The 19,507-nt window shown below is 47.7% G+C and overlaps 1 protein-coding gene across 1 annotated transcript in view; it reads left to right on the forward strand.

Annotated features, from left to right (window-relative positions):
- The window catches only part of LOC149281925 (dynein axonemal heavy chain 9-like), a 66,380-nt gene that overhangs the window by 1,801 nt on the left and 45,072 nt on the right, over positions 1–19,507 (forward strand). The window contains exons 2-36 of the mRNA XM_089498827.1: positions 479–675; positions 1,231–1,389; positions 1,499–1,629; positions 2,045–2,256; positions 2,901–3,134; positions 3,749–3,916; positions 4,217–4,333; positions 4,436–4,586; positions 4,806–4,920; positions 5,005–5,073; positions 5,418–5,544; positions 5,918–6,173; positions 6,338–6,579; positions 6,782–6,925; positions 7,027–7,215; positions 7,812–8,236; positions 8,553–8,775; positions 9,191–9,357; positions 9,476–10,346; positions 11,067–11,197; positions 11,377–11,503; positions 11,601–11,753; positions 11,909–12,034; positions 12,152–12,391; positions 12,761–12,921; positions 13,019–13,175; positions 13,291–13,395; positions 14,126–14,283; positions 14,503–14,641; positions 15,487–15,774; positions 15,918–16,128; positions 16,643–16,770; positions 16,946–17,054; positions 17,321–17,468; positions 18,881–19,055. Coding sequence (XP_089354953.1) covers positions 479–675; positions 1,231–1,389; positions 1,499–1,629; positions 2,045–2,256; positions 2,901–3,134; positions 3,749–3,916; positions 4,217–4,333; positions 4,436–4,586; positions 4,806–4,920; positions 5,005–5,073; positions 5,418–5,544; positions 5,918–6,173; positions 6,338–6,579; positions 6,782–6,925; positions 7,027–7,215; positions 7,812–8,236; positions 8,553–8,775; positions 9,191–9,357; positions 9,476–10,346; positions 11,067–11,197; positions 11,377–11,503; positions 11,601–11,753; positions 11,909–12,034; positions 12,152–12,391; positions 12,761–12,921; positions 13,019–13,175; positions 13,291–13,395; positions 14,126–14,283; positions 14,503–14,641; positions 15,487–15,774; positions 15,918–16,128; positions 16,643–16,770; positions 16,946–17,054; positions 17,321–17,468; positions 18,881–19,055 — 6,753 coding nt within the window. The remainder of the gene's footprint in view (positions 1–478; positions 676–1,230; positions 1,390–1,498; positions 1,630–2,044; positions 2,257–2,900; positions 3,135–3,748; positions 3,917–4,216; positions 4,334–4,435; positions 4,587–4,805; positions 4,921–5,004; positions 5,074–5,417; positions 5,545–5,917; positions 6,174–6,337; positions 6,580–6,781; positions 6,926–7,026; positions 7,216–7,811; positions 8,237–8,552; positions 8,776–9,190; positions 9,358–9,475; positions 10,347–11,066; positions 11,198–11,376; positions 11,504–11,600; positions 11,754–11,908; positions 12,035–12,151; positions 12,392–12,760; positions 12,922–13,018; positions 13,176–13,290; positions 13,396–14,125; positions 14,284–14,502; positions 14,642–15,486; positions 15,775–15,917; positions 16,129–16,642; positions 16,771–16,945; positions 17,055–17,320; positions 17,469–18,880; positions 19,056–19,507) is intronic.

Below are 19,507 nucleotides of genomic sequence, written 5' to 3' on the forward strand. Positions count from 1 at the left end.
GGTATTTCAGCCCCCGCTTCTTCATTTTGCGATAGAAATTTTGCAATGAAAGCCTCTGCCTTTAGTGAAGCGCCGGCTCGCGGGGTAATTACGCTACGGCAACCGACGGACATTAAAGCACCTTCGATGAATGGCGCCTAATGACCGTTTACTGCTGTGGCTCAAAAACCCTACAAATTTCTATATAATATATGTCTGCATCTCTATAAAATACGTCAGATATGTCTAGATGGTAAGCTCTATGGGTCAGTATAAACCTATACGAATGATCTCACAGTTTGATTGTTCCTCCCCGTGGTGGCCGTGTCTCCCGTTCGCTAATAACCGATAAACTTCTTAGAGATCACATATTCTATGGTGGGGCGTTTAGTACCCCCCCCCCCCCGTCAGAGTCCACGCCGGACACGGGTGATCACCCTCAGCCTGGTCCCCCTCGGCTCTCATCGACCAGACTTTTTTTTTTTCCTTTGGTTTATAGGTAGTGTTACCGATTTTGTCCAATCAGAGGAACCATCAGAACTGGCCTCATGTAGTTTCGCAGGACGTCATGCGTCACGTCGGCAATTTAAAAAGTAACGTCTTTGTCACGGTGGGTCAAGTTCGAGGGAAAACGTTACTCCCGCTCCCAGCCGGCTCGGAGAAAGTGGAGTACGTGGATTACGAAAACGAGAAGAAGTAAGTGGGGGGGGGGGAGCGGACCTTCCAAACGTTTGTGGCGAAATCTTACATTTGTTACCTTAATCAACACGCGGGCCGCACCACCGCTCAGAAGATACGTCCGTTGTGGTCGGAAGCCGTTGGCTAAAACCAGGTTTCTTTATGGTGCTTTTATCATTGGCCTCTACTAGAGCCCTGCAACATGGTTAGATCAGCCACAAGTCCACTGAGTTGGCTGAAGCTGTGAGATCTCCGAAGCCGTGGCCGCCTGGTTTTCTGTCGTACGGCTCAAAATCCCATTTCAAATTATCGATTTATACTCTGTGTTGATTTCGCTGGATATTAAAGGCTTATTAACGTCCAGTGGAAACGCGCTGTGCTGACCCAAAACTAATCCAATAACCAAAGAAACATTGTGGGGGGCAGTAGGCCGCTGGCGCCTGGCTGGGTTTCAGTCTATAGAGACCCTCTTTTGGGGTAGGAACAGAATAATATCACAATGTCATTTATTAAATGATATCCAGGGATGTGAACCCGGTTAACATCCCTCTTTTTCTGTCCGCTGTCTGATAGCAACGACCATCTGGATAAGACGATCGTACACGCCATCGAGTCTGCCATCATACAATGGAGCCATCAGGTACGGGGGGTGCTGAAGAAAGAATCGTCGGAGCCGCTTCTTCAGGGAAAGAACCCGATTCCCCACACGGAGCTGGAATTCTGGAAGAACAGGTATGGGGGGGGGCGTTTGTCTTCTCCTGAGATTATGATCCTCTAGGAAGCCCGTAAAGCCGACCCGTGGTCCATGCGGACCGTCTCATGGAACGCTCTAATCTTCCAGATACGCCGACCTGGAATGCATTTACAACCAGCTGAGAGCCAAGAAAGTCCGGAAGATGGCTGAGCTCCTCGAGAGGGTCCAAAGCAGTTATTTCCCTGCCTTTAAAGCCTTATTCCGCGACGTGGTCGCAGGTAGGCGTTTAGCTGGTGGAGCGCTCGGCGTACGACCCTTTGGCTGGTATAATAGAGCTCGGTGCAGATCTCAGGTCAGGGGGAGGAAGGAAATCTCTAGAAAGTAGCAGCAACCTTGTGATCCTCCGACTTCTCGCATTTCTTTATCTGGGAGCCGGAAAAACTTCTTCTTATAAATAGCGCATGTTACAGGGCATTGCAACCAGGAAAAAGATATTTGACCCCATTAATGAACTGATGGAGAATGACCTTAAATCACCGGCGCTGCAGGCATTCCGTTTCTTTTTCCCAAAATAGAAATGTTTCTCCCCAGCTGATGAGTTTGGTTGTTAAACGTCTGTGTCCTGCGTCTAGCACTGTTTGGGGCCTTAAATCCATGTCCTTCCTCTTCTCCTTCCTCTTCTCCTTCCTCCAGCTTTGTCCGAAGCTCAAGACATTAACTTACACCTGAAACCCCTTCAGCGGCATTTAGAAGAAATAGAAAGCGTGGAATTTAACGAGGCGAAGCGTCTGGTTGCTCCTTTGCTTCACGTGTTGTGCTTATTGTGGGCGCGTTCCAAATATTACAACACCCCGGCGCGGGTCATCGTGCTGATGCAGGAGATCTGTAACCTGTTCATCCAGCAGGTGAGTGATCGCTATACTAAACGGCGCAGGTTAATGACCCGGCACGCGAGTCCTCGCTAACGAGGCTCATCTAGCATTTCCGTGGAATTCATCGCCTTCCAGCTCCATGCTGATTTGGCCTAAACGCAAAAACTTTACCCCGAAAAGTTTCAATGGATCCGTTTCATCGAGCTGAAATATCGTGCCTCGAGTAAGAGGTTCTTTTACACGACTTAAGGTTTGTAAGAGGTCGCAGGAGCGCCTAATTACATTTTCCTGAACTTTTTCTGTTTCTTGGTAATTAAAATTTAAAAGTTGGACATAAATTCGAGGAAAGAGGCGATTAGAGAAGAAAATTTGTCTCCATAGAGTAACTCCCGTCTAAAACACGATTAAGTTAGCGGTAATGGATACTCTGTCTTCCCGTGTTCTGCTTTTAACTTATTTTAAAGGAAATCGCCTTTTGCTTATTTAGCGCGCGCCACGGGGTGCAGAGAGCCCGGATATTATCTCCAACGAGAACTAATCACTGGTGGCATTAAAACGAGAAAGGGCTCGTGGTGGCTGCCAACCCACTTTTTCATCCCTGTAGCCTTGATCCCTTCCGCTCCCGTCCAGTTGGTCTGTAATGGACGTGAGACTGACTGTTTTGTGTCTTGCCGCAGGCTCGGAACTACCTGAACCCTGAAGACCTCCTCAAAGGAGAGACTGAAGAAAGCCTTGGAAAAGTCCAGGAGGTCCTCGGCGCCCTGCGTTTCCTCGTACAGACGTTTGAGGAGAAGCGGGAGAAGCTCCAGAGCTACTCTAAGGATGGGCAGGAGGTGAAGCCCTGGGACTTCCCGTCCATCATGGTGTTCGCCCGGCTGGACTGCTTTACCAAGAGGCTCGAAACCATAGAGGTGAGTATTAGAAGGAGAACGTGGACGCCTTTTACTGCCCGGATCTGAAGCCCTGGTCCATGTGTTGGGACAGAAGTTGGTCATTCTGTTCTCAAAAGAGAACATTGGTTTTTTTTTTTTACAATAAAATGTAAATTTAGCTGAAAATGCGTATACCGTTTTTACGTAATAGGCGTAAATCCAATTTGCTCCACCGAGTTAATTATATTCCGGGTTAGGATATTCTCATAGCGGGGATTACGAATGATCCCGCGGCATCCGGTTTTTAATCCGCCGTTTGGCCGCCGCGTGGAATGATTCCATTAACCCCGTCGGCGGTCCGCGTCCCGCCATTAGAATATCGCAGTGAAGTCGCCGGATAAACGCAGCGTCGCCGATTGCCCGACGAGGATATCGGTGCCCCCTTTTTGCGTCACGTGACTACAGGCTAGAATTAAGCATTCCCTTAAAAAATACTTTAATAAGCCTTCTGCCATGTCTGCTGCATGTCGGCAGAATACGAAGCACGGTCTGTAACCCTGAGTGCCTGCCATGATTGTGTTACACCAGTACCAGACCCCCATATCGCTTGGCTCTATCTATAACCCTGTTTTTTGTTTTTTTTTACTTCTCAGGACCTGTTGCTTACAGCTGTAGACATGATGAAGCTCGAGAAGATCGAGTTCGGTGGGATTAAGGGAAAGGTTTTGAGCCAGACGGTGTCCGGCATGTACCAGGAATTTCAGGACGTCTACAAAGTGTTCTCCGAGAGAACGTACGACTGCCTGGACACGAGCAACACGGTTTGTGGCGTAAAATATACTCTTTTCTGCCGTCTCTCCCTCGTTTTTCATTTTCATCTGCTGGTTGCGTTAATAATGTAACTTTCTGTTGGGTTTTGCCAAAAATGTAAGAAATGAAGTGATGTATTTTTCTGTGGGAGTGTTTTATCGTAATGACACAGGATAACCCGTTTGGCTTGCAATGGATGCATTTTTTTTGGTGGTTGGTTTTGTTAAATGGCGGCCGGTCCGATGGGGCGGGCTGGCGGAACATCCGCGTCGCTGCCTCCCGCTGACTCCGTTCTGTACGTTCCTTGCTAGGAGTTCGAGCAGGACGTGTCTGAGTTCAAACTGACCGTGCGGGACATGGACCGGAGGCTGGGGACGGTCTTCTGCCTCGGATTTGATGACGCCTCTGGCCTAGAACATGCCTTCAGGGTTAGTATGTCTACGTGGCGAGTAGTGAGGGAACAGGCGATACTCCTCACTCCTCTATGTATTAATATCCTTGTGACCGTGGTGTATCTGCTTTGTCCACAGTTGGTGGATATGTTTGGGAGCCTCCTGGACAGACCCATCATCGCTGAAGACGTCTATGATAAATACCCGCGCCTGATAACCGTGTTTGATCAGGAACTGGATGCTGCAAAGATCATCTTTGATAGACAAATTCAGAACGATGCAGAACACGGTCTGTGATACTTTGTAACCATCCTGTGCTGTCATTTAGCCGTAAATTCAATACAATAAATGTAATACCGCTTATTCTTACACCGAGCATGGTCTGATCACCCGTTTATGGGGGCTTCTGATAATATAATGTTTACAGCCCTTTAAATGCCTGATTAGATTGTCCCGCCTGACATTTTGGGCTGTCTGACACCTTTTTGTTTGTTTGTTTTTTTTGCAGCGTATCCGCAAATTAACAAGAACATGCCGCTTGTGGCGGGCAACCTCAACTGGGCTCAGGAGCTTCGAGAGAGACTCCAGATACCCTTCAGTAACTTTCGGCATGTGACGCACCCGTAAGTAGCAGAAGACGTCAGGATGTGGTTCTTGATTAGATTTAAGCAGCCGCTGACTTTATATTTGGGTTTTCTTTTTCGTAGCTGCATGGACTCTGCCGAGGGCAGACGGACGAAGCAGAAATATGAGGAGATGATGGATCTGTTGGACAAGTAAGTCTAGTATTTAAATACGAGTCAAAAGCCATGTGTCTGGGCGATGGGGTAGATTAATTGCCACGTTTGGTTAGTTGTATCCCAAGCGGGTTGAGGCACCTCGTTGGAGGACCTGGCGTGCTTCCGGATTTCCGTCCTTCTTCTTCTTCAGCTTCTGCCCTCGTTTCTTAACCTTTTAACAGCAGGAGCTTCATGTCCTAAATCGGTCTCCAACAACTTGTCTGGTGTCCTCGTTCACGCCGTGTTAGATTTACTGTCACTGACATTATTAACCTATATTGGGCTCTCTATTGGCTTACACCAGGGTTGACCTTGATTGACCGGATGCCTCTGTCTTTTAGATACACCGAGAGGATGTATCAGGAATGGTGCCAGACGGTGTCGGAAAAGTCACAGTATAACCTCATGCGGCCACTTATTGTGCGCGATGAGAGCTCCAGACTGATCTCTGTCAACTTTCAGCCACAGGTATCTATATCAGTCACAGGTTTGCTCTTTGCTCGGATACGATGGTGCCCTGAGAAGAACAGTATAAATGTAACAATATAAGGTGGGAATGGAAGCGCCTTTATGGTCTTTCCCTGCAATGTTCTATGTTGTCCTCCCAGTCCGACAGATCCTCCATGAGCACAGGTAGATCTGGAAGACGTGCTTTGATTGACCAGCCCATGCCAGGAGACCCCTTGACCCTTAATAATGAATATCACGTCTCTGTAGGACAGACCTCGCTGGCTGTATGGGTTCTTAAGTCTTTGAAGAAGAGGAGCCCGTTGATTATTGTAGAGTTCTGGATGTTCTAAGAATCGTAACTGACAGACCTGTGGACCTTTTTTACCCACAGCTCGTCTCCGTCCTCCGCGAAGTGAAGTATCTACAGAATCTCCGCATGGAGACCATCCCCAAAGAAGCAGAAGATATATTCACCGCTAAGGAATCTTACCGAAAATTCACTGCCAACCTCGAACTGATGGCGAACTGGTACAACAAGATCTTAAAAACCATACTGGAGGTGGAATATCCCTTGGTGGAAGAGCAGCTCAAAGAAATCGACATCCACTTAAAAAACGCAGAAGAGACCTTGAACTGGAAAGCACTTGGTATGGAAAACCTTTCACCTTTTCGCATTCCTGTTCCGTTACAACGTGTCTTTTCTCTAATGTTCTGGTATCCGGGGCAGAATAATGAAATTGGTCTTTTGCAAGCTGAAGCCCCCCCCCCCGGTCCTGGGAATAACCCCCTTTACTACCGCTGCTTTCCGTAGGGGTTTGGGAATACATCCAGGAGGTCAGAGACGGCGTCCACGATCTGGAACGGAGGGTCCAGAAAGCTCGAGACAACGTGGATGAAATCCAGGCCATAACCAAGGCGTGGGTGTCTCCAATCTTCGAGCGGAAAGATGGTAAAAGAGACGCTCTCCTTAATCTCGATGACCGGAGCGAGCGGCTGGAGAAGCGATATAACGTAATCAAAGAGTCGGGAACCAAAATTCACACCCTGCTGAAGGTACGGGGAGATGCGCGTCGTTTTGTGATTTGCTTTGAGTTAGTTTTATCTCATTTCCGTGTTTAGACCACAACATACATAACACACGTGTATCCACGCCTTTCATTTAATAGTATTTTACGCTTTATGAATTGCTATAATGGTTCATAATGAATACAAATAAAATCAAATAGTTTTTGAGTCAGGAATTTTTGTTTTTCAGGAGAACTTGGCGCTCTTTTCTGCGGATCCCGCGTCTGATATCTGGAAGGCGTACGTGGATTATATTGATGAAATGGTTCTGGATGGCTTCTTTAATGCCATTGAATGTTCCTTGAAGTACCTGCTTGATAACACAGGTATGAACGTTCTCACCTGAAGATCCGTAAGAATACAAATGGCCCTCGAGCTGTAGATGTGAAAGGACTGAGATTCATATAATTAAATATTCTTCTTGCAGATTCCAAGGCTGGCCTTTCTCCGCTGTTTGAAGTTGCTCTGGATCTTGTAGTACCAGACATGCTGTTCCGACCCTCTCTAGACCCAGGGGCAAGCGACGGTTTATTTGACATCATCGAGGGGATCATCAATGACATCTACAGGATATCATCCTTGGTGCCAAGACTCGCTGAGCACGGCACCTTCCCTCATTATCAGGTGAATTCCTTTTTAATGAGTGCACACTCCTTGGTTATTGAGTTGTAATATGACAGCTGATAACCCATTAGCAAGGCTGGATTGATAAGTGGGCAAAGTGGTCACATGCTTAGGGTCTACCAGAGCCAGCCCTTACATGGGCAATTTGAAGCCCCAAGGCACACAGGGACGGGCTGTATTCACGAACGGTCAGTCTGTTTAGGGCACACAGAGAAGACCCTCAAGTGTAGCAGGGTCCCATAACACAAAGCTACGTGACCCTGCGATTAAACGCAAGGCTGCTCAGTGTGTGAGCATGGATGGATGTGTGTATGGGTGTGTGTGTGAGCATGGATGTGTGTATGGGTGTGTGTATGGTGTGTGCGAGAATGGGTGTGTGTATGGTTGTGCGTGAGCATGGGTGTGTATGGGTAAATGTGTCAGTATGGGTGTGTTGGAAATTAGTGGGAGGGAGGCCCACTATTATATTTCTCGCACAGGGTCCACCAGAGCCTTGAATCGGCCTTGCCCATTAGTTCACGCTCCTTGCAGCTTTAGAAAACAAACTCTCTTATGGCGTCTTCAGCTCCAAATAATTGCTTGTTATGTCCCCTCAGGCTGATATGGAAGATATGGCAGACCTAGCCGACATGAGGAACTTCCTCATGGAATCCGTTCAGAACATGATGACCACGTGTTCAGAATACCGTAACTCGTTTGATCACTACTCATACTTGTACGTGGATGACAGAAAAGAGTTCATGCGCCAGTTTCTGCTGTACGGCCACGTACTGACCGCCGAGGAGATAGAGGCTCACGCTGAGGATGGCGTCCCGGAGACCCCACCAACCCTGCAGCAATTCAAGGAACAGATCGACTCGTATGAGAAGATCTACGACGAGGTGAATCGGATGGAGCCAATCAATGTTTTTGACAGTTGGATGAAGGTGGATGCCCAGCCGTTCAAATCTGCTCTGCTCAATGTGATTAAGAGATGGAGTCTGATGTTCAAGCAGCATCTTATCGATCACGTCACAAACAGGTACCAGGGCCAGTGACCTTAGCAGACATTTTGTTTATTCACTAAACCTTGATAGGAACCTGGCCTTTTCATCCATAGGTGGGATGGGGGAAGGGTGTCCACGAAGGGCCCACTGTCAAAAGGTTTGGAAAGATGACTGTAGGGTAATGGGACCGCGTATCTCCAAGGGTACCCACCAAGTTTTTTGACATGCTCCAAGCCACGTTTCTTCATAGCCTTGTCTGAAAAAGAACGTTCTAGAATTATCTTCGGATCCGCTTTGCTAGCAACACAGAGCTTTCTTGTTACAAAGAAATCCTTCCCTTTCTTCCCCCAGTTTGGCTGATCTCGAAGAGTTTATCAAGGTGGCTGAGCGAGGGTTGAGCATGCAGCTGAAAGAAGGAGATTATAACGGTTTGGTGGAGATAATGGGCCACTTAATGGCCGTCAAGGAGAGGCAGGCCAGCACGGACGAGTTGTTTGAACCCTTGAAGCAAACCATCGAGCTGCTGAAGGTTTATGAGCAGGAACTGCCCGACGAAGTCTACAAGCAGCTGGAGGTCAGCCCTAAACTCTGCTTCTTAGGCCATAATCATCCAGCAGGCAACAGAATATCGCCCGCACTCGTAAAACGCGGGATGTAATTGTGGATAATAGCGCTTGTCTGATTTCTTCTAATCTCTCTTCTGTGGCTTTAAAACATCTGTATCTTTTTGGATCACTTCCATTATCTTATACAATGGCCGTTAACGAAATCACGCCGAGTCTGCATGCATGCCGAGAATGTTCTCTTCCTTTGAATGAGTGTTTAAATCTCTCGCTGGAGTTGTGAGTGTTCTGCGATAAGGTTAGACTGAGTTAAGACCCTTATACGATGGTCCTATCACTATTCAGGTCGTGTTCCCTGCTGCATTTCTCACAGCTCCACGCGCGCAACCCTTACGGTGTGGAAACTGTTTCTTTGTCTGGTTACAGGAGCTGCCGGAGAAGTGGAATAATATTAAGAAGATGGCCATCACAGTGAAGCAGCAGGTGGCCCCTCTGCAAGCCAACGAAGTCACGCTCCTGCGCAAGAACTGTGCTTCGTTCGATGTCGAGCAGCACAATTTCCGAGAGAAGTTCCGCAAGGAAGCGCCTTTCAGGTAAAGGACCATGTAGAGCGAGTCCTGTCAGAAGGCAGCTTTTAGGATATTTTTGTAATAAGCGTCCATCTTTGAAGACAACGTGTAAAGAAAAAATGTATCATGTGATCTTTCTCAGGTTTGACAGCAGATTCCCCTATCAGATGCTGGACGTCAAACACAACGAGATTAAGCAAATGGAAGCCATGATGGCCACGATTTTTGAATCTGCCGCATTATTTGAAGTCAACGTTCCCGATTACAAACAGCTGAAACAATGCAGAAAAGAGGTCTGTCTCCTTAAGGAGCTCTGGGACATGATTTCCCTTGTGACGTCGAGCATGGACGACTGGCAGACCACGAAATGGAGAGAGATCAATGTGGAAAACATGGATCTCGAGTGTAAGAGGTTCGCAAAGGATATCCGGAATTTGGACAAAGAAATGAGGGCTTGGGATGCCTTCACTGGACTTGATAACCAAGTGAAAAACATCTTGACTTCTTTAAGAGCTGTGGCCGAGCTTCAAAACCCTGCCATCCGAGAAAGGCATTGGAGTCAGCTGATGCAGGCGACCGGCGTCAGGTTCACAATGGATGAAGAGACCACCCTCGCAGATCTTCTCAAACTCAGTCTCCATAATTTTGAAGATGAAGTTCGTGGGATTGTGGACAAAGCAGTAAAGGAAATGGGCATGGAAAAAGTGTTGAAAGAACTCAATGCCACCTGGAGTGGTATGAATTTCCGATACGAGGGCCACCCTCGTACCGAGGTGCCGCTGATAAAATCCGACGAAGAACTCATCGAGACTCTGGAAGACAATCAAGTCCAACTTCAGAACCTGATGACCTCAAAGTACATAGCCTTCTTCTTGGAAGAAGTGTCAGGATGGCAAAAGAAACTGTCCACAGCCGACTCTGTCATTTCCATCTGGTTTGAAGTTCAGCGCACGTGGTCTCACCTGGAAAGCATTTTCATTGGTTCTGATGATATTCGATCCCAGCTTCCTGAGGTATGGACCACGAGCTCTAAATCTTTCCTAGTCTCCTCAGGCTTCGTCAAGGCCAAACTCATCAACCTCTCACTTGATCGCCTCCAAAAGCCCTACTGTATGCTTTTTTGCCCCCTTCCTGCTTTAGTACCCCGTTCCCTCCATAACCTTCCCATTGAAAGGTACCCACCTTTCGAGACACCTGTTGTTTCGGAGACTTTTCGGGTGCCGTTTGATTTTGTTTGCTGTTGAGCCGCCGCCTCGGGCCGTTCTCGCTGCAGCCGAGGTTCTCAATTCCATAATTTTCTCTTATATTAAGTAAACGCCTGAAGCTTTCAGCCGCTGTACCTCCGCACTGTACTCTGACAGTAATAAAAGCAAAGGAAATTGAATATATGTTTGGTTTTACCAGCAGATACACATCTTGTAAGTAAATGCCTGCGAATGCAGACTCCACAAAAAAGCAGATGCTGTGAGAGGGGGGAAAAGTACATTCTAGAATTCCTACAGATATTTAATGGTTTACAGCAAATTTTAATATGTAGCAACGTGCTTGGTGAAGCATTGGGGCATTTTAAGCTTCTGCTAATGGAAAGCTCTCCAGGCTGGGCAAGTAGTAGCAGTAACTCCTATCATCCCACCCCCATCGTTCTTTTGTGCTGGGTTCTGGCAGTTTAAAGACCTAAAGAACCCAATGAGAGACACTTGAAAGCTTATTGTTTTGGTTCTATTATCTTCCAGGACTCAAAACGCTTTGAAGGCATCGACGCCGATTTCAAAGAGCTGGCTAACGATGCCAATGGGACGCCCAATGTGGTGGAAGCCACCAATAAACCAGGACTGTACGAGAAGCTGGAAGATATCCAGGAACGGTGAGGTCCTTTCGGTGGAGGTCACCCTGGCTGCAAGCTATGCTGGCTTTCGCAACCTTTTCAGTTCACATTTATTCATTTTCTCCATTCCATTCCTATCTGATCTAACGCCGGTAGTCACGCCGAACGCGTCCATCCCTCCGCTGCCTGTTTGGATAACTGAACTTCTTTCCCTGCAGGTTATCATTGTGTGAAAAAGCTCTAGCAGAATACCTGGACACTAAAAGACTTGCGTTCCCCCGATTTTACTTCATATCTGCTGCTGACCTGCTGGATATTCTTTCCAATGGGACAAACCCCCAGCTTGTAAGAGTCTTCTAATACTTGGTCGTTACCCCAGCTCTGGCCATGAAATAAATGTGCTGTGTTTTCTGATGGTCTGCTCCTATTCTTCATTTAACAGGTCATGCGTCATCTCTCCAAATTATTCGACAACATGGCAAAGATGAAGTTTGAAGGAGATTCGAGTGAAGGCCAGTCCAAAATGGGTCTTGGGATGTACAGCAAGGAAGATGAGTACGTCTCGTTCAACGAACCTTGCGACTGCAGCGGACAGGTGAGATTGAGCTGGAGAACACTGATCAACATGACTTCAGGGGTCTTCTGCATTCTCAGCCAAGCGCCATGTTGATGATCTCCAGAGTACTGGTTCTAGTACACGGCCCCCGACCGCGGACTGCTGTGATACATTTGGTGTTGATTGTTTTTCAGGTGGAGACTTGGCTGAACCGCGTTCTGGACTCCATGAGAGCCACAGTCAGACACGAAATGACAGAAGCCGTCACTGCTTATGAAGAGAAGCCCAGGGAGCAGTGGCTCTTTGACTATCCTGCGCAGGTACCTCAACCGCCTGGATACTTATTTTATGTGGATATCAGCACCTTTTCAGTATCAGAGCATCGGTGTCCCCTTTTATTTTTTCCTTCCCTTAATCGTTGATTTTCCTTGCTACAGGTGGCTCTCACGTGCACGCAGATCTGGTGGACCACGGAAGTTGGCATCTCCTTTGCCCGGTTGGAGGAAGGCTACGAGAATGCGATGAAGGAGTATTACAAGAAGCAGGTCAGCCAGCTGAACACGCTCATCACCATGCTGATTGGCCAACTGTCCAAGGGCGACCGACAGAAGATCATGACCATCTGCACCATTGATGTGCACGCTCGAGATGTGGTGTCCAAAATGATCACACAGAAGGTCAGTAATGTCAGACGTCACGTGTCCTCCATGTGTTTCTGCCAAATTGTCCCGGGCCTCATTCTGTTGTTTGAAGACGAGATGTAACCCGCAAACCCGGGGCGAGGAGAAGATATTTCTCCTCCGTGTAAATCCATTTTGATGGTGGTAGTTAAAGGTGCGATGATAAATCAAGAATCGAAGCCTTGCTATTAAAAACTGGGTTTAATATCCATTAACCCTTTATGGTTTTGTGGGGGTTATAAACGCAGAGTGTGGCCGGGTTTGGCAGACTCCTCTGTTTGTCTGGGGTTGAACCGGTGGTCGCGTTCGGAAAGTCTACCATTACTGATCGCTCCTCACCTGCCCGTACGTCTCTCTCCTTCGCAGGTTGATAACGCGCAGGCCTTTGTGTGGCTGTCACAGCTCAGGCACCGCTGGGACGATGACAAGAAGCACTGCTTTGCCAACATATGCGATGCTCAGTTCCTCTATTCGTATGAATATCTTGGCAACACGCCCCGACTGGTTATCACGCCTCTGACAGACAGGTAGTTGACGGGACCGGCTGCGTGGTCTGTCACTGTGACTACGCTCCCAGAAGTGACGAGTATATCAACATCTTCCTTTTCTGCCCGTTCCTTGTAGGTGCTACATCACCCTGACCCAGTCCCTGCACCTCACGATGAGCGGCGCTCCGGCCGGGCCGGCTGGAACGGGAAAGACTGAAACCACCAAGGACTTGGGAAGAGCCCTCGGCATCATGGTCTACGTGTTCAACTGCTCGGAGCAGATGGATTACAAGGTAGAAGTCACGTGGGACGCACATTCCTACCGCGGTTGTCTCTGCGCGAGCGCCCGATTGTCCCAGCTGCGTCCTCGCGTGCCCGCCGACCCTTTTCTCTCTTCTTCTTCCTCAGTCCTGTGGAAATATCTACAAAGGCCTGTCTCAGACTGGAGCCTGGGGTTGTTTTGACGAATTTAACAGAATCTCCGTGGAAGTCTTGTCCGTGGTGGCTGTTCAGGTCAGTGACCGTCCCTCCGCCGGTGCGTGTAGCGCTTTACAGAGAGTTCTCTAAGCCATTGTTTAAAAGACATCACTAAGAAACAAACATACTGGTTGTGAAATACAAATATCCTTAGCTTTTGTATCATTAACTTTAAAAAAAAAAAAAAGCTGAGAATCGTTTGTATTTCACAGCCCCTGTGTTTATTGTATGATGTCATACGGTGACTTGGTGTCCACCGGTGCGGTTATCGGGTTTTAATAATGCTCCAGGTCCTGTCAAGAAGCGAGACGTTCGGGTTGGAGGTCAGAGGCGTTGCAGGGGATTCACCGCTTCCAAATATCAACCTTTACAAATGCGTAACCTTTACAGGAAGAGTTTCCGGGGTCCCCGGAGAGAAGTGGGGGTTCTGTAAAAGGTTACATTTTTTATTCTGATTGTTAACCCTTTCCCTGTCCTATAGGCAGTGATGCCAGTGAAGAGTTAAATGCCATCCATTTCCGAGCATTAGTCCTGCTTTAGGTTATGTTGCGATGGCACCGTTTACACGCAGACTTTGCAAATGAATGTGAATATTAACCGTTTGTTCCACAAACTCCCATCACTCTCGCTGTCATAGGATCTCTGTAAGTCTTATCTCACTTGGTATAGAAAGTCCCCGGGTCCGGCCAGGCTCCCGGTCAGGTCAGAGTTTCGTGTAACCGCGTTGCATGTGTTTTTGTGTCGTGACGCGGCTTCTTCTCTGCAGGTGAAAAGCATACAAGACGCGATAAGGGACAAAAAGAAAAGGTTCAATTTCCTGGGGGAAGAAATCAACCTCATCCCGTCGGTCGGTATCTTCATCACAATGAACCCGGGGTACGCCGGGCGGACAGAGCTTCCCGAAAACCTGAAGGCTTTATTCAGGTGAGATTCCTAGATGTCCAGAAATCCCAATGTTTGTTCTAAAAGATATCTGTAGGTAATCCCCCCCCCCCCCCCCGTTAGCGCGATGTCAGTGGGTACGGCATATATTTTGCTGGCTATGGGCGTCGGGACAAAATGAGACTTTGCGGTTTACCCCCAGGGTATTTTCCAGTCTACGGCCGGTGGATTAAACCGATGCCCTATTCCCCTTTCTTTCAGACCCTGTGCTATGGTGGTCCCGGACTTTGAGCTCATTTGCGAAATCATGTTGGTGGCTGAAGGTTTCATCGAAGCCAGACTTCTGGCGAGAAAGTTTATCACCCTCTACCAGCTGTGCAAGGAACTGCTCTCTAAACAGGTATGGAGGACGGGGCGTCTCTTCCCAACCGAGTTCTTTACGCTTTTAAGACGGGGCTCTTCTCTCTGTGAATTTTGGGGAGAACCGCCTGATAAATAACCTCTCCCCATCGTACTGTTGCCCGGTCCTACACTTTTACTTCCTTGGGTTCTCCATCTTTGTTATAAGGAGTCATCACAGGCTCTCGCTCGGTCGCACAGCCGTTCCGCTACGTTTAATGTGGAATGCGTCTCTTTGCTGTTCTCCGGCGTATCGTAAAGGTTTCGGTATCAAACGCGAAGCGCTGGGCCCGCCGCGTGACATTGTAGTCTAGCACCGGAGCAGAACAATCCATCCTTCTCTCCGCGGCTCGCTGAACCGCCTCGTCCTGCTGCCGCCGTACAATACTGTATGTGACAAAGGCTCCGTTGAGTTAAATGAGACACTTTGTGGGAGAGAGAACTACAAGCGGGTAGAGGTTGTCTGAAGTTTAAAGCCTTTGAGTTTCACCGTCGGTTAAACTGAAGATGAGTATTATATCATGGCTCCGTTGTTAACCCTGTTACTCCTGGACCCGGCTCCCGAAGCCTCCTCCTTTCAAATATATATTTTTTGCCTCTATCTTTGTTGCCTGACCCCGATTACTGATTATTGACCCCTGCTCCTGTTCTCCTTTCTGATTTTGGAGAGCCAGTAATATGTGCTCCTAGGGTAATCTAAGAAACACCTTTGTCCCCGAATCCAGAAAATACTGTTCTTTGCCAGATCCTTGATGCTATTTGGGTTTCACACTGAGATCTGCGGGTATCTAACTGCCGCTTCCGCTGACCTTCATATGGATTCTCGCATCTTATTGCCCCGTGCAGGACCATTACGACTGGGGCTTGAGGGCTATTAAATCCGTGTTGGTTGTCGCTGGCTCGTTGAAGAGAGGAGACCCTGACCGTCCCGAGGACCAGGTCCTCATGAGAGCCTTACGTGACTTCAACATACCCAAAATCGTGACGGATGACATGCCCGTCTTCATGGGTCTCATCGGGGACCTTTTCCCCGCTCTGGATGTCCCCAGGAAGAGGGACCTTGACTTTGAGAAGTATGTGAAGCAAGCTGTTCTGGACCTCAAACTACAAGCAGAGGACAACTTTGTGTTAAAGGTGTGTAGCTAGTGGATTGAATCATTCATATTTACTACCAGTCATTCATACAAATGGCTATGGATGGCTGGGGGTACATGTTTGTAGGAAATACGATCGATATGAAAATGATTTTTGAGTCTGGACCCTGTGTGCTCTTCTAGGTTGTCCAGTTAGAGGAGCTGCTGGCTGTCCGCCACTCCGTCTTCATTGTGGGAAATGCCGGGACTGGTAAATCTCAGGTCCTCAAGTCCTTGAACAAGACCTACCAGATCATGAAGAGGCGACCTGTGTGGACTGACCTGAACCCCAAAGCGGTCACTAACGACGAGCTGTTTGGGATCATTAATCCAGCAACCAGAGAGTGGAAAGACGGTAGGCAACGTGGTCTCTGTGCCTTTGTACGTCGTGGACAGCATTGAGTCTGGATCTGCTTCCTCTCTACGACTTCTCCGTATTATTCCTCCTTTCGGTCTGTACTAAGTCAAACTATAACATTCTTTCTCTAACTCGTGCCTTTTCCATCCCCTTTCTCCTGCCATGAGCCCCCGAAGCTCAGGCTATTAACCCGTATAACCTTTTCTTGTTCATGTCTCCGCACCGGTCCCTCTGCTCTCTGGGGGATCTTCTCTTGATGATTGCTTCAAGTAACGCGTCCTATTTTTCCACCTCTGGGGTGTCCATCTCTTTGGATGTCCTTTTTGACACTCAAGCAATGAGCGTACAGTCCTAAAAAAAAAAATTGTTACCTTGTGTTACGGGGTTCTCAATACTGTGGTTCTCGCCCTGCTCCTAATCGCACCTTCAGAAAGGATTCTATAGCAGATTCTGTGAGATAAAACCTGATAATGGGGGACATTAAACCCTCTGACACCACATCTGTCTACAGGGCTGTTTTCCTCAATCATGCGCGAGCTGGCCAACGTCACACATGATGGACCCAAGTGGATAGTCCTCGATGGAGATATCGATCCGATGTGGATAGAGTCCCTGAACACGGTCATGGATGATAATAAGGTACGTCTTACCTGTTCACCGACGTCTTTAATGAGGTGTCTCTGTCATGCAGCAGGGGGAACGGGGTCCTTGTTAAGCAGGGCATGAAGGAAAACACAGACGAGATGTTATTCGCATGTCGTTACCCAGAACTTTCCGTGACTCGCTGCTAAACTCACGTTGTACGTTGTTGTAGGTTCTTACCCTGGCCAGTAATGAACGTATTCCGCTCAACCCAACCATGAGGCTGGTGTTTGAGATCAGTCACTTGAGAACGGCGACTCCGGCTACTGTATCTAGAGCAGGTAAGCGTCAGCTTGGTCTCTTTATCCCTTTCAGAGTGAAACTATAACTATAGTGTACTATAACGTATATGTTCAGGTCCCCCAAAATAGTTAAAATACTAGAATGTCCTAACCTCGAAGAGGTGGTGGAGGTCCATAAATTCCTGACCATTTTCCATCGGCACCAGGCTTGTTGCCAGAGTTGGGCCGATTGCCAATCTTTGCACATGGAAGTGTTGTATGTGGAGACTGCTTCTCAGTCATGTTATATCCGTGCGTCTCTCCAGGTATACTCTACATCAACCCGGCCGATCTAGGTTGGAACCCGCCGGTCACCAGCTGGATCGACAGGAGGGAGATCCAGTCAGAAAGAGCCAACTTGACCATCCTGTTTGATAAGTACCTGCCCTTATGCTTGGACACCCTGCGATCCAGGTAAAGTCACGCGGTAACACGCGCCTGCCTCCATCACGTTAATGAATTCCTAACATGAATGTTATTGTAACATTTCATGCTTTTCTAAGCTTAACGTTTCTCGTGCGAAGAAAAACCGAGACGAGATATCATTATTTGCTGTCAACTGGGCCTGTAGGACTTAGTCATGTATATGTGTAACTAGCGCTGAAACGTGCCCCTGCCCCTGCCCCGGCGTGGCTCCCCCTGCCCCGGCGTGGCTCTCTCGCCGCTCTCTGTCGGCTCCTGTCCTCTCGGCATGCTGGAGGAATTGATACTGTTCCATTAGGCGGATATTTGCATCCATCACAGGTGACCTTTCCAGCGATCGGGATCCCGCTGCTTAAATGGAAGCCGCTTCCGGAGAATTGACTGCTCTCTGTTTGAGTAACCAGCCTCTTATTAATGGAGCCGGGTGCGACCCCGGAGCAGTCTGTGTCAATCTTACTGGGAATGCATTAGCAGCGGCCATTACTTTGGGCTTCTAAGAATCGGAAAAAACACCATTAACTCCTTCCTCCCCGGGAAGGCCCCGAAGCTCAGCGCTGGCTGGGCTGTATACTGTAATCTACGCCACCCTTTAACCCTTTAGTCCCTGCGGCATTGTTATACATGGCACTGCTTGTTTTGTATTTTTGATCGTTGATCTATTTAAAGCACCCACCTACCCCTGGCATGCTTTCCGGTAACCCCCTGCCCACTACTCCTGTGTAATACCGGCGCTGACTCAGTACTTAATGTAAACATGTTTTCCATGACCGAGAAACTATCTGCGAATTATGTGAGCCGGGCCTTTATCCAACTTTTGGAGAAAAAAATATCCGTTTTTCGAATGAGTTCAAGCTCGGGGAGAAAATGACAAACACGACATTATTGAATATTTTATTTACAGAATATGAATTAATTAGCTGGTATTTGTTTTTTCCTTGATGCAAAATTCACTTTCAATGAAATCCACAGCTGGACTTTTACATAACAGAAACCGCATGAAAAAATCATTACAGATCTCTTTTTTTATGCGTGGGAATTGTGTCGCTTTTGTATCAATAAATAATTTGTAAACTTTGAGGTTCTGGTTCACTTTAATTTAAAATTAACAGTCAATTTGAAAGTAAACTGGTTTACAGAGAATTATTCCAAATCGCTGGGAAAAGTGCTGTTACGAATTACTTAATGCACACAAACTACCCAAAATGTAATATTTAATATATTGAGGAAAACAAAGATGGCGGCAAAGCCAAAATCCATGAAGGTGGCACGGTGAGAAGTTACGGAAACCCGCTCTCTGTCACCGTTCTGTAAAGAAACCCGTTTGACGATTGCCTGGTTCTGCAGAGTAAGGGGGTCGCGTGGTGCGTCGTTGACCGGTCTAATACTTTTTTTTTTATATATAGATTTAAGAAGATCATCCCAATCCCAGAGCAAAGCATGGTCCAGATGCTGTGCCATCTTCTGGAATGTCTGCTCACCCCGGAGAACACCCCCCCAGACTGCCCAAAGGAGCTTTACGAACTGTACTTTGTGTTTGCCGCGGTGTGGGCGTTCGGCGGAGCCATGTTTCAGGATCAGGTTTGGCATTTCAGATCTTACTTGGGATTACCAACCATTAAACTCTTTTACTGAACCAGTGCTTGGCTGACTTTAGAAACACAGCTGCTGGGAACTTGGGTTTTCATGGTACTGAGATGAGTTATAGGCATCCATACGGCAGGGCTGGACTAGCCTGACGGGATATCGGAAACTTTTCCGGTGCGCTGTGTTCCTCGGGGTCAGCTCTGGGGGAAGCCTCTTCCACACGGTTGGCTGCCATAGGGAGGTAGTGCTGTCTATAGGCTCGCATTATACAGTTACATGACATTTATAGGGTGCCAACTGATTCCATACTGCTATTACAATAGGGGGGGGGCATGGAAATTAACAATAACCCTTATTGCCCTTGTTATGGAATGATGACACGTGATCGGTGGTCGATTATAGGTTAAGTATAACTAAGCTTTAAGTAGAGTAGTCAGACACTAGGC

Source organism: Sceloporus occidentalis, unplaced genomic scaffold, assembly GCF_023333645.1.
Source record: "Sceloporus occidentalis isolate IW3139 unplaced genomic scaffold, rSceOcc1.0.p SCAF_126, whole genome shotgun sequence".
Classification (NCBI taxonomy): Eukaryota; Metazoa; Chordata; class Lepidosauria; order Squamata; family Phrynosomatidae; genus Sceloporus; species Sceloporus occidentalis.